The sequence below is a fragment of the Ciconia boyciana genome, chromosome 16 (genome assembly GCF_034638445.1).
Source record: "Ciconia boyciana chromosome 16, ASM3463844v1, whole genome shotgun sequence".
NCBI classification, from domain to species: Eukaryota; Metazoa; Chordata; class Aves; order Ciconiiformes; family Ciconiidae; genus Ciconia; species Ciconia boyciana.
The window spans coordinates 13,177,252-13,191,052 of NC_132949.1; the positions used below are offsets into that span (position 1 = coordinate 13,177,252).

General features: G+C 43.9%; 1 protein-coding gene across 1 annotated transcript in view; it reads right to left on the minus strand.

Annotated features, from left to right (window-relative positions):
* LOC140660476 (dynein axonemal heavy chain 9-like) overlaps positions 1-13,801 on the minus strand; it is a 122,822-nt gene that overhangs the window by 69,498 nt on the left and 39,523 nt on the right. Inside the window, exons 10-13 of the mRNA XM_072881382.1 lie at positions 13,467-13,589; positions 11,162-11,366; positions 5,971-6,135; positions 3,371-3,511 (exon numbers count right to left, since the gene is read on the minus strand). Coding sequence (XP_072737483.1) covers positions 3,371-3,511; positions 5,971-6,135; positions 11,162-11,366; positions 13,467-13,589 — 634 coding nt within the window. The remainder of the gene's footprint in view (positions 1-3,370; positions 3,512-5,970; positions 6,136-11,161; positions 11,367-13,466; positions 13,590-13,801) is intronic.

Sequence of the window (13,801 nt, forward strand, 5' to 3'; positions counted from 1 at the left end):
ACTAGATGAGAAGGGCAGGTAGGACTTCATCTTGTGGAAGTGGGATTAACCAGTCAGTAAAGTCCCCTCGGGGATGGGTGCATGCATCGAGGATGACGCTCTTATATAAGATACTAAGGATTCTTGTAACAACTTTTCTGATCTAAATGAGAAAAGACAAAAAACTTTCAGAGGTGTCCAAAGAAAACCCATTAGCAAATTGCCAAATGCAACTGGAAAAAGAAAAAAAATCCTAAATCCTGATGAGCAATGCAAAGGCTCCATACACTGGGACCCAGATAATAGGAAACAACCAGGCCAATACAAATTAATAGCACCAACTGGACGAGGCATGACTGTGTTGGCAGCATTATTTTTAGGGTTCTACAAAGGAAAAACGATGCCTCAACAAATTAAAGTAACACTGATACCTATTGCATTATTAAATAATTGCAGAATGCATTTTCCTGCTTAACATTTCTTTAAATTGTGTTAAAACATGCTGCAGAGTAGCACATAAATCTTGTGTGCTCTAATTTATAATGGGCTTCTAGCTGTGTGGTAGGTATTTTAAAATCATCTCTGTGCATCTTTACACAATGTTTTATGATCTGTCATCAAAATTTATTAGATAAAAACATTTCACCCAATAATTTTCTATGCATTTATACACATTGCTAATGTTAACTGGAAAACATAAAACAAACAAAATACAGAAGACGTAGATTAAAGGTGAAACCTCAGAAACTCCTGTATCTATTATGTATGTGTAAGGAATGAATCTTTCAAAGGGCACCCTTGCACAAAAGATACATTTTCTGGTAAAATTATTTCAACATATGAGTCGTAGATATCAAAAAGAAAAGCTTCTTTGTGGATGAGGCTCAAAATATTGTATTCTGTATTGTATAATTGTCTTCTCAATTACTTTTTCCAGGTCACTTGTTAAGGTAAGAAATCATTTGGAAGAAGTTCTAGACTAGGATGCCATCTCATTTAACCCTCCATCCCCCAAAATACGTTTCTCCTGTGATAAAAAAAGGTCTTCCATTTATTAAAACATTAAAACCTGAACTCTGATAAATACCCCGAAAGGTCCTTGGGTGTCTACTGGCCAGACCTATTGAGACTACTCTGCCAAGGCAAGGGATTGTCTGCACTTTCATTTTTACTGAAGCAGGTCCTTAGAAGCTGCTCAGACCAAGACTTCCCCAGTGTCTTGGGCAGCACACGCAGAGCACAGAAAGAGGGGACCCCTGCCTAAGCAGCTTCAAAGATAGAGCGGATGGCTTGAAAGAAGCCCCACTTCCTACAAGTCAAGGAACGGAAAACAACTGATTAAGTGATGCCCAAACATAAAGCAAAGACATGAACTATGAATTCACGACTGGTCATATATTTTGTTCTAAAGATCTAGCTCCTCCATTGTGGCAAGTGGAGTCTCAGTCTATCCACACCTGCCATAAAGAGAAGCACTGGTGTCTCAAAGATAGTCAAGAAACTTGGAAAACATGGCCATGCTCTAATTCCCACAAAAGCTACTGGCTTCCCACTGGGCTCTGCTGCCACATGGCAAGTAGCATCGTTCAGCCCCATCACTATGAATAGTAATAATTACATCGAAATCAACCTGTCGTGTTGGAAATGTTCTCCGGGTGTTCTGGTGAGAACTGCTGCAGGTGGGAATGTTCTCCAAAGGAGGGACATCATTCCTAGTTCTCCATGTAACATGTCCAGGTACTACAGAGCTGTGCTTGCTATGCAGGGAAGGGTAGTCCATTTAGACAAGACAGAAAAGTAGCAAGGCCTTTGGAGCACAGACCCTTTGGCTATGTCTCTTCTACATTTATTTTACATGGGGCAAGAAGTGGTCTCTCTCCCAGCATGGTCCCCCCATTGGGGTGTTTATACTGCTACCATGAGCATGTCTGTAACTGAGACTGCCAGTGGCCACACTGCAAGGTAGTAACACACCCATAAATTCCATCTGGACTTCTAGTCTAAGGACATTTTAGGCTGTAGCCTTGCTTGTCTGTCTGATGGCCACATAAGACTGTGAGAAGAGCAGAAACACAGCTCTTCAGAGGACTCCTCCAGACTGTAGATAAGCGTGTGTGCAGGCCCTTACCAGAAGGCGGTGAACGTTCAAGTCACATACATACTACCTATTCCTTCACACCAACCATACACAGACACTAACCCAAAGTTAGATTTCACACCATGCTGTTGACTACCTGAAAGGCTTTTGTAACTGTAATGCAGGAAGCATCCAAGCTCCTGAAAGCCGAGATGCTTGGGACCCTTGTGTTGTAGAGATGGAAGTAGGAATGACTTGCATTTTGTACAGAAGGTGTCAATAAATCCCTGGAGATGTGGTCTCAGTGGGACAGGACTGTGTTTAGAGAGTGATGCAATGTTTTAATACTGTGTCATTTGGGAAATCAGGACTGTTTCAACATTAAGGTCTTGGATAACTGTTAAAGCCCGCGGCAATTCCTGTTGACTTATGAAATATCCGCATAGGCATTATGACCCTGATAACATCACAGATACAGAACCAATGTAAATATAAAGAAAAGATTAACTGATGGAGCAAGTGACTCCAAACACTGTGCAAAATCTCTGTGCATAAATATATAAAATACATAGAAAAAAGTACTTTGTTGGCTCTTTCCCCATATGAAATCTTTTAAATCCATTACTCATCTTGTTCTTCCAGGCCAAGGCTATGAATATGGGAGAAAGAACAAATGGCTTGTAAGGTTCTGCTTTGCAAAGAAACTTCCTAGATTTTTAGTAATAAAGGATGTTAATGCATTGTTAAGTCAGACTGTGTCTTTCCACAAGGCTTCAACTGCTTAGAAAGAAACCAAGCAAAAGAAAGAAAAGATAATTAAGGCTCATCTAACCTGATCCCAATCTGACCACCTGCGGTGGGCTGACTGGCAAATTCAGAGCCAAGTAGGGACCCTGGCCCACACTCAGTACTCAACACAGAGGGACCTTTTCTTTCAGCACTGAGACCACTCCTCACTGGGTCTTTGCAGGTGCTGCTGAAATTCTGCTCCTTCCACCGAGGGCAGCGATGAATGCGCTCTGCTCAGCATTTGCAGCGAGTTTTGGACAAATCTTTCCCAATGAGCACTAAAGACTATCGCAACACAAGTTAAGAGTAATGTATGTTAAGTGGACATATAAAGAAATAAATTACGGGAAACTTTTCCATAAAACCAAATCAGCAGAATGGTTTAGGTTAGATCACCTTTTTGTCTGGGAGTTCAAATATCCCCAAGAGGCCCAAGACGATGACTTTGAACATCAGTAAGAGACAGAAGCAGCGGCACTGCCTCCTGCAGCCGTGGGCATGGCCCGCGGCTCATGGGGACTGTACCTTCAGAGAGAACTGGTACATGGGATGGATGGCATGGAGGTCATTCATGGTGAAGTACAGCAGAGAGGCCCGTGTGGCGGCAGGCCTGTAGTGCTCTCTGGCCTCATTAATCTTGGTTTCTGTCACCTTAGACTCCTCAACCTGGGAGGAAAACACAGAACAAAATTACTGCAAAAACATCTTTGTGAATTGAGTATTCAGACCAGGGAGGGCTGACATCTGCCACAAAGACATCAGGCCAAGCAAGTGGGCAACCTGCATGTGACCACTGCAGGGACCAGCCTCTGCCCTCTGAACCAGAGTACAGCCAGGCTTGAGCCACCCACCCCCAGCATCCCCCTTCCTCTGGCATATTCTCCATTTAACTGCATTTACCACCCTGTTGCCCAGTCCTCTGTTTTCTGGAGCCCCCTCCAGGCTTCCCTCTAGGATCCCTGCTCTTTACTAACTGGAATTGTTTTTCTCATCAATGAGTTTCTCCTGCTAATTGCCCCCCTCCTGTGCAGATCATTAATAACACAGGGCTGAACAGACTTAGTGTTGCTCTCGAGGCAGCTTCCCCCAAGGCTGAGAACTGCTAATTTATAATGGCTATTTTCTGCCTTTCCTCACCATCATTTAATGCACCCCTACCTTGCTGGCCAGGTGTCTCCATAGCTGCTGTGATGGACATGGAGAAAATCCTTTTGGCATATTCCTCACCCCATTATCGTCTCAGTCCTGTTCATTCTTTCATTCCACTTCAGCAGCATGAAGCGACGTCCTCGAGCCTCTCGGGGATTATTTTAGGCTCTGGCTATGTACAGTCGTAAGTGTCTTGCAACACAGCCACATGCTGCCGAGCCAATGCTGATCCAGATAGCTCAGCAAACCATGCAATGGGGATGTGGCAGAAAAGGGCTCAGCACACGTTGTACAAGCCAGCAGGGCATGACACAGCCCCCAGTGAAATGCACACCACTGGGTCTCTCTCTGCTGTGACCTGAGCTGGTGTGAGCACATCTGGCTGGGGCACATCAAACCTTCCCAACAAAGCACAGACTGAGCCTTAATCTGTTGTGTGCAACCAACACATGTTGGGATCTGTGGAATTAGCCTGTTTGCACATACCCATGAGCAATGATGGACTGTAATATCTGAGTCCCCCAAAGAGCAGCTTCAATGTCTACTGCAGAAACAAGCATCTGCATGGGCCATGAATCACCTGTCTACATCAGATGAGTCCCCCTTCTGGCAGCACCCATGTCTCTCCACTGAACTATAAAGGGAGCCCAGGGACTAGCTTAGAGTTGGGCAACTTTACTTTTAGATATCCTATCCCCTAATCAATTAATAAAAGCCATTAATTAATAAATAATTAATATTATATTCATTAATAAAAGCCATTTATTAATAAATAAAAGTCAGAAGTGGGGAAGACAGTTGCTTTTGATAAATAGAGCAGGGAGGACTTCCATAGGAAGAAAAATGTTGGCTGAACATTTTTCTTTGGGTAGACAGACCAAGAAGAGAGTAAGGGTTGGCTTGAGAAGCAGACCTCCAACGGGGCCCCGAGACAGCTTTCCATGTGGGTACGAAACTCATAAAAACCAAGTGCAAACTCTAAAATTCTTCCCTGTTGCCACAGAGCTGGCAGTGACCAGCTTTACAACCACAACTTGTTTAGAGATTGAAGCACTTCAAGAACACTTACTTCAAGAGGGAGATGCTGAGCTTGCCAGGTCAAAGCATTCCTTCAACATCCCCTTTGGGGGTTCAAGCAAACCCTCCTTAGGGAGCTGAATGCATCTGATGTACCACGAAGGGCTAGCAGAAATAATTTCAATTTTTAATGTGGAGGATCATTTAGTTCCTTGGTTGCTGGGGCTACAGCACTGGGAAGTGAGAGGCAGTTCCAGCCTGACCCCAGCAACTCGGTGACTTATCCAGGCAGCATGGGCCAGTGGGCTGGAGGAGGACAAGTGCGGGCTGTGAAAATGGGAGGACTGTGGAGGGAAGCAGTTGAGAATGACCATACAGGAGTCCTATCGCAATCCTGGCACGACAACCACACTTCTTAAGTTCCCTCAGTGGCAAGGGAAAACCACTGTGCAACTAACCCCATCTAGCCAGCAAGGTGAACTAGGTAGGTGGCAATGCTGACACTGCACAGCTGACACAAATGCTGATTTATAGTCTAAAGAATGGAAGGGTATGAAATACCCAAGGTCTTGCAGATTTACTCGAGATCGCAAACTCAACAGATTCTAGTCTCTGGTCAGTACTAAAATCCAGCTTAATTGAGGAAGTGTTATGTATTCGGGATTACGCTGGAACAGTTTAAAGCTGCCTTGATACAACGCGTAAATTTTATTGTCTTTACATCAGGCACTGACATTTTCTCTTGGTCTTAAATAGGCCATTTAACATACAAAAGCTACAAAGAACTAAATGGCCTGAAGCTGTCCAGAATGCCGAGCACTTCAATTTATACCACTTTCTGTTCTCTACTCAGCAGAAGGGGCAGAGATGGGCAGAGTAAAGAAGTTACGTTCCACCCAGAAATCCTTAAAGATAACATCACACACATGCTTTTCTCTAGGCTATCACTGCCTTTGTACCTTCTCTTCAATTTCTGCAGCTGTCTGTTTAGTGATCTCCAAGTTCTCCACCAGCGCTGTGTCTTCCAGGAAGCTCCCAGATGCTGATGACAGCCGAGAGAGCAAGTTGTCCTCTAACATTTTCAAAGTGATTTTGAATCCATTCTGTTGCTTCGTGAGATCTGACTGCAAATAATAAATTCAGAAAGTTTTAGCCACAAAACACGCAGTAAAGTGTGTGGGAACAGGCTTCTAACTGACAACTGCCATAGTCCAATATTGCTTACTCCTGCTCTCTGCAACTCCTGGGCATGGGCAGAGCTCTGGAGATTACTCCATATCCAACCAGCCATCAACCCAGAGAAACCTTGAACAGCACAGAATGCACCAGGAGAACTGAGCCCTTTCACTAGGAATGTATTAAAATGCTGGAAATGAATCAGGAGGCAAAGACCTTCATCCCCCATCTCAAACATACATCCTGCATCTCCACCTTAGAAGTATCTATTTATTGGGCTCAAGTCAGCCTAGATAGTCCCTGCTGCTTCTCACCCCTCCTGGTGAACTTCTGCACTTGCCACTACACACCAACACCAGTCACACCAGCAACGAGGACCACGGGGTTAAAACCTGATGGCAAAAAATAACAGCAAGGTCACTTGGGTCCAGAGATGAGCACAACGCATCTCAGGCTCAGAACTGAGGGCAAGGTCACAGCCTCACTTGATTGCTGCTCTCGTTTATATTCTGGCCTCAAGATCTCACTGGGACCAGTGGCTTACTGTGCTAGAAGCTGTATATGCAAAGACAAAGTTCCCCTGCCAAAGGATTTGCAAACTCAGCACAAAGACGGCCAAGCAGATACAGAGCAGTAACAACCATCTTGCCTCAAGGGCAGATCTTCTGAATTATAGTGTAAATTCTTCCAATTTCTGTGAAATGCCCCCTCCTTTCTCCCCAGACACTTGTAACATTTCCCTCTCTTCTGCAGAAATACCAGTCATTAACACTGTTCATGGTGGAAACAAAGACTCTCATCTGGCTCCTTTTTGAACTGATCCTCCAGAATATGCTTTCTCCCATGAAATGTGATTGCCCTATTCTTACGTGTTTGCTCGGTGAAATGGCATCTTTCCTGGATTTCAGGTATATTATGTTATTCCACTATATGGTCCTATTGTGAACCCCTATTTTTAGCGTTATCACAGAAAACAACCTGTGGGAAAGCTGTGCATCTGATTTGGATGCTGCTAAGACATAAGCCTGGTGACTATTTTCTACATAAATGAAGTCAATCGCTAACACCCTGCTATGTAAAACACTACTGTGTGACAGTTTAAAATCCTCAGACTGTATTTAAGTGACACAACCAAGAAACCCAAGTAACTTGCAAAAGAGTCTTTTATAGCCCTGCAAAAAATAGCCAGCTCCCTGAAGTAGCAGACATGGTGCACATGGAATTGAGACAAGTTCTGGGCCGCAGTGACTGGCACATGACAGATTCAGTGTCATAAGCCAAGTGATTTAATGCTCCAAAGACAGTTTTTGGAAAACATACCCACACTTTCCAACCACCTACAGGGTCTGGAAGAGCCCCAGAAATGGGAAAAGTGACCCTATGTCTCTTCCAATCCCCCAACACATGAGGGAGCCAGCAGTATTTGCTCTGTTTTCAGAGGTCTTCAAGCAGATTAACTAACTCTTTCATTAATAAGTCATCTTTCAATATTTGGGCTGAAATTTCATATACTTGCTGCACACACGCTCATTCCATGTTAATGTCAACCCAAGTATTCAGCAGAGTGTGCACTGAAGCATGCCTTTTATTGGTATTTCAGCTATAAATGGCTGTTTTTAAAGGCCTGTTCTGCAGGCATTACACACAGGAGTTTGCCCATGGTGGTAAATATTTTACAAGTCTTGAAACAGAAAACTAACATGGCTAATTTTGTGCGTTCCTGTCATTCAAGCATAGCATGCCTTGAAAAATGACATTTTGCAAGCTATTATTCCAGACCATGGACTGTAAGCCCTGGAGTTATTAATGAGGATGTGTGTGATTTTTGCTCCAATAGCTTGTAATCACCATGCAATTTCTGAAACGCACCCTTAGAAGTGCATACAATGCTGTATTCCACATAACAGTCTGCATCTGTTGCAGCTTTATCATGCTATTGTTTTCAGCAGTAGCAAGGTCATCATTTCTTATTTCTGCAGTGGAGCTCATTATCTGTTATTTCACAGTTGATATATAACAGCGCTACTTCTGGGAAACAGGTTACTCTGAAAGCCTTCAAAATTTTGTTTCATGGGAAAAAAAAAAGTTCACCAGAGCTACAGGCCAGTTTTGCAGGATTCACTACCAACCCCTTCCTACCTCAGCCACAGTAGCCACCTTCCTCTCTTTGTCCTTTCTGCTGGTTTTATTGTATTATTTTAACATCACAAATCAGATAAAAAAAAAAACAACCTGTATTTTCAGTCCACTCCTGCAGAGCATGTTCTTTCCTGAAGAAGAACCTCAACACTGTCCCTCACAGACTAAAAGTGCAGGGACTTTCACACACACTTTACCTAATGAATCAGCAGGGCAGGACCCTAACTCATGGCTTATCCACCTATAGCTTGGAATGCAGCTGCCAAAATATTCTTCCTAAGGCTGTTCTCAGCACTAAACAAACAATGAATTGGAGGCAAATGCCATTTGAGACATTTCAGTCCAAACAGTAAAGTCTGGTGAAGGTGGAAGATACTTGAAACCAGCCCTAGTAAGACTACGTGGACCACAGGCAGTGCCACCAGCACATGGACCACAGTCATCCTTGCAAAAGGAAATTGCAAATGAGACTAAAGGCCAGAAGGTTTGTACTGACCTGAGAGGGAAGGTCTCAGGACTTGGCTTTGCTTGCCTTGGCCTAAACTGGTTTCAGCTTCTCTTAGCTGTGATTGTCTCACAGCCAGGTCACTACTGCCTTAACCTGTTTTAGCCTGGCTTTAATTTAGAGTCAGAGCAAGTAGTTACGCTGGACAGATTGATCTGTCTCTAGAACCAAAATATGGTAGAGTGCAAATGTGGTCTCAGACTCTGAACACCCATTGTAACAGGAGTGCAGTCCTGTAAATCAGATAAAGATAGCTTCAAAGATAAGAAGCAACAGAAAGGCTGAATAACTGGGAAACAATGAAGAAAAAGATTATGGAAACAGACTGTGTTGAGAGAACATTTAAAAAACGTTAGTGTTATCTGGTTGATTTGGTTTTTAACAATAAATTGATTAGGTTGTTTACAATAAATTCTGGGCTCCACGTATAAGGTGTGCTCCATCTTTGCCCATAACAAGATTTTGAGCTCAGTAACTGTAGGAGTGCAGTACTCAGTACCGTACTCTAGGAGTCACTTCCATCTGCCCATGAGCCAGAGCCCTAAACCTTTGCCAGATACAAAACGCCTGTGCCTTTTGTCCCAGGGTAGAGAGGATGGATTAAAACACACCTAGAGAATGGCCTCTCCTTTGGGGAATCCAAAGATTCAAACCTGTGTCTTCAAGGAGCTCCCCCCAGCTATCAGACAACAGCCCTAGTGGCTTTTTTCACATCAGTAAATAGAGTAGGGGCAGAAGAAGGTACTGAGCCCCTGACCAGCAGTCATCTGCAGAGGTCAGTGCATCTGCAGCCGTTGCCAGCCACCCTCACCATGTCTAGGGAGACAAGTCTCTGCTTTTATCCCAGCAGGGAAGAGATTTTTTTGGCTGTTCCCCATCCAGCAAAACATCCCGAATACCAGGCTGGTTTTCCCCTCCCTGATATCTGCTGGGGTAGCAGAACTGTAGCAGGAGGGAAGTAGATGAGAGGGGGAGGAGAGCTAGTGGGCTCTGGTATTATCTTGCTGTGGTGATATAGAGAAAAAGGTCTTAAATATTCTTAAAGGAAAAGAAAATTGCATCCCACGCCAATCTGTATCTGCTTAGTGCTTTCTGAAGCAAGACTACAGCCCCATATCCCCCACAGCGGGTGGCATAGCTGGCACCAGGGGACATATTTCCCTGGTCCTGTGCCCAACCTCCTTCTTCCACACCACACACGCCCTGAAGAAGCAGGGACTTCAAAAGATGCGATCCCTAATTCACATAATTTTCACTGTTTTCTAATACACAGTTCTTTTACAGCATGGGAGGGAAGTGCTGCCAATTTTGAGTTACTAATTTTCAGAGTCTAATTGTGGATTTGTTGACTGCACGTGATATTGAATTTGTCTTTCTTATTGTGACAGCAACCATTAACAGTGATGCTGCCGCGGCTAAGAGGAACAGTCCTTAACATAACAGTAGTTAATGACTCCACTATGCTAATCGTGGTCACCCCCCCAAACCCCTTCAGTGCAAACCAGCAATGGAAAGGGGCTGTTTGTAGCATTTGCAACCCAGTGCTGAGCGTGTGCGAGGGGTGCCTGATCAAGAGGCTTTGGATCTCTCATGATCCCAGCGAGATAGCCACGGCTTACCCATTAAATCAGTTCATTATGTATTTTTGATGCCATCTTTTGGCTCGTTAGCACATGAGCCTGGTTAAAACTAAATGCATCATTAAGGTTGCACAGCTAGCGTACTTTAGAACCTCATTAAATGAAAAGATTATTACAAAACTGGCCTGGCCTGACTGAACATGTGCAGTAAATTTATTCCCACTCTCAGTAAATATTGAGTATTATACATATTCGTTACGTTGTTAAATGTGCCATTAGAACAAAGGATTTTCTTTAAAAAATTATCTTGAAACTGAAGCCATACTTATTAAAGGAGAGAGAGAGAGAACATTTTGGCCTGTTACAATCAAGTGGGAGGAAGAACCAGAACAGAAAAATTTCATTACCAGCCTCACAATATTTACAGTGGGAATCCTATACCATAAATGCCTAAAATTAAGTGACATTAATCCTACCTCCAAAATTACATCTGTGAAGTCCAGAAAAAAAACCCTGATATAATGAGAATCTCACTTTCCATTTCCAAGAGGAGCAGGAAAAGAAAGAGATTCTTACCCAAATTTTTGGAGAAAAAACTTGAGATTTCATTTTAAGTGTTCCCAAAATACCAAGAAAACAAAATTTATTTGTTTTAAATTACAATAATTATTATTATTTATTATAGTTGTTATTAATAATTTCATTATTATTATTTATACTTGCTCCCAGTGTAAACTCCCAGCTACTGACCTTAAGCTCTTCCAAGTCAGGCCTCTCCATGTTGACCACCGCTGCGAGCAGCTGGTCCTCCAAGCCATCTCGCGTGACGGTGAAGTTGATGAGGGTGCACTGTGCCTGCAGCTCGGGTTGGAAATGGGGGTTTGCCAGCTTTGTGTGGAGGATGAGACGGAAAGCAGGGTTGAAGTCACACTCCTTGTCCCCGATCTTAATGTACCTGAAATTAGAGCAAAAGGAACACGAGCACACATCTCTCCCAGGACATTCACCCAAAGACAAATGGCGGTATCAGTCAATGGCATCTACCGGCATGGGACTTTGCACTCTTCACACAGAAATCACTATTAAAGCAAAAAGTATTTAAAATTGGACACACCTGAATCACTTCTGATTTAGGATAAAAACCCCAGAGAGTTGCCCCTGAATTTTGGATCCTATTTGAGAAGGCTCACAGTTTCCAGCAGCAGGATGGCCAGTTCAACCATGAACCCTCCTTGCTTTTTACAGAGGCTGTATTCTACCTAAAGTTGGAGTTACATGGAGGAAAAACCTCTCAGCATTGAGATTTTAATTAGCCACGGCTGAAATTGCCTAGTCTGTTGGCTCAGATCACGCCAACTCTGTGGTCGCACTGAGCTTGAGCAGTGAAGCCAGATTAGGAGAGCAACTGGTTGCCATTCCTGGGAGGTAACATCACTCAGGAAATCCGAACCTTCTCCTGTTCTGCATTTCTGACATCAAGTCTAAAACTTACAGGGACTTCAGGAATCAACATACTCTGAACCCAAGTTTAACAAAGCCCATGGAACCAGAAGAAAAGAGAAACTGGAAATCCTTTCAGGGATGCAGTTGGACTCTTATGGGAGCAGTGGTGTTATCATGGGAATTTGAATAGACTTTCCAGTCAAACATCAGCACACTAGGTGTCCTCTTGGCCACCTCTATTGCTTTTACAGCTGTGAAACTGAGGCAGAGAGAAATCACACAGTACAGGCAGCTCACAGCAGCACCCAGAAATACTGCCGAATGCCCCGACTTCAAGAAACCTTGCTCTGGGACTACCAGAATCTATCTGTGGGGTCTGGGTTCGTGTCCTGGAAAATACAAAACCCATGGACTTTTTATTTGATTTATGACTTATTTTCCCTTTCTTAGGAAACGTGATCTCACAGGGAGTTTTGAGAGCAGAGACATACAGTCCCAAAAGGGGATGACTGAGTTTTTCACTGTAGAGGGGCTCAGGAGTCCCACCACATCTGCTGTACCCCCATCTCCACATTCAAACATTTCAATCCCCTTCACTGGGACCGTCATTCCCTCTGAAATGATCCTTCCCCTCCATCCTGCAGCTGAACCCACAACCAGCCACCCTTCTCATGATGTTTTCCCCTGCAAACTTTCCAGACAGCTTGCCTTTCCCAGCAGTTTACACCATCCTAGGATATAGGCAAGGCGATATTTTAAGAAATGGTCCTGAAAGAACTTAAGGAATGTAAAAGGCAGAGCTTAACAGGCTTTTTGTTATTTACTGCACAAAGCCAAGACCAGGACTGCACTGTGCGGCACTGCAGCAGGCACAGAGGTCAGCCCATGCCGGGCTCCTGCTAGTGGCAAAGCTGCCGGTGGCAGAGACTTTTAAAAGCCCTAACGACGCGCATCCTTCTAAAGGTGACTCCACTCTGCGAAAGCCAGCGAAACAACATCAAAAGAGTCCCTGAATCAAATTCAGCACTGAGCACGAGGTTTTATTTGTTGCCAGTATTTGATCACACACTAAAAATGTGCTTATTTTACTTTACATACAGAAAGAAGGAAAAAGTGAACTCGATTGCTGCCCCTCTCGCTGACCTCCTCTCGGCTGGAGGGTGACCAGCAGCTGCCATGAAGAACTTGACCTCATTAAGAAACACTTACGTATTCTTAATGCTTAAACCTGTAGCTGTATTCCTAAGCGGTGCTCAGTGTTTGCTAAAATTAAAGGTTACTTTTTCTTCACAACAGCAATTGCTATTTTGGTAATAATTCAGTGTCAGGATAGCCAATTACAGACACCAAGGTCACTATACAAAAGGAGAATTACAGGTCTCTCTTTTACATGAGGTTTGAATGACACTGTCGAACAAAATGAAAAATCTAGGTTTATTTCAAAGCCATCCTATGACTGAATTACCCATGATTGCCTGATTTAAAATGCCTTCACTTCTGAAGGCAGGATGTTAGTGCTGTTGTGTATGAACACAATTTGAGGTCAGGAACAGAAAGCACAACAGCACAAAGAACCCATTCACACATGCCATTGAGCCTCCCCAAAGCTCACCTTCCTTTCTTGATTGTTTCTCGTCCCAGTAACGGCCCCAGAACTGGATCCACAGATTCCTCCAGGTTTTCAATCAAAACCAGTTCTCCTGCAGCCAGGGCTCGTTCCATCGTGTCCAAATACCTGTGGGAAACAGCATTGGTACCCGCTGCAGCAAGGCTGGATGTGATGCTTTGCAGCAAGGAGGATGTGAGGGGGACAGAGGGGTGCTCCACGCCGCGATGGCAGCTACATACGCATGCGAGCAGTTGTGAGAAAGAGGGGTAAGATGGTGCAGAAAGTGGCACTGGCAGAGTCTTGGCTGTCCAACAAGAGAATCACGTCTCAGACCTCCC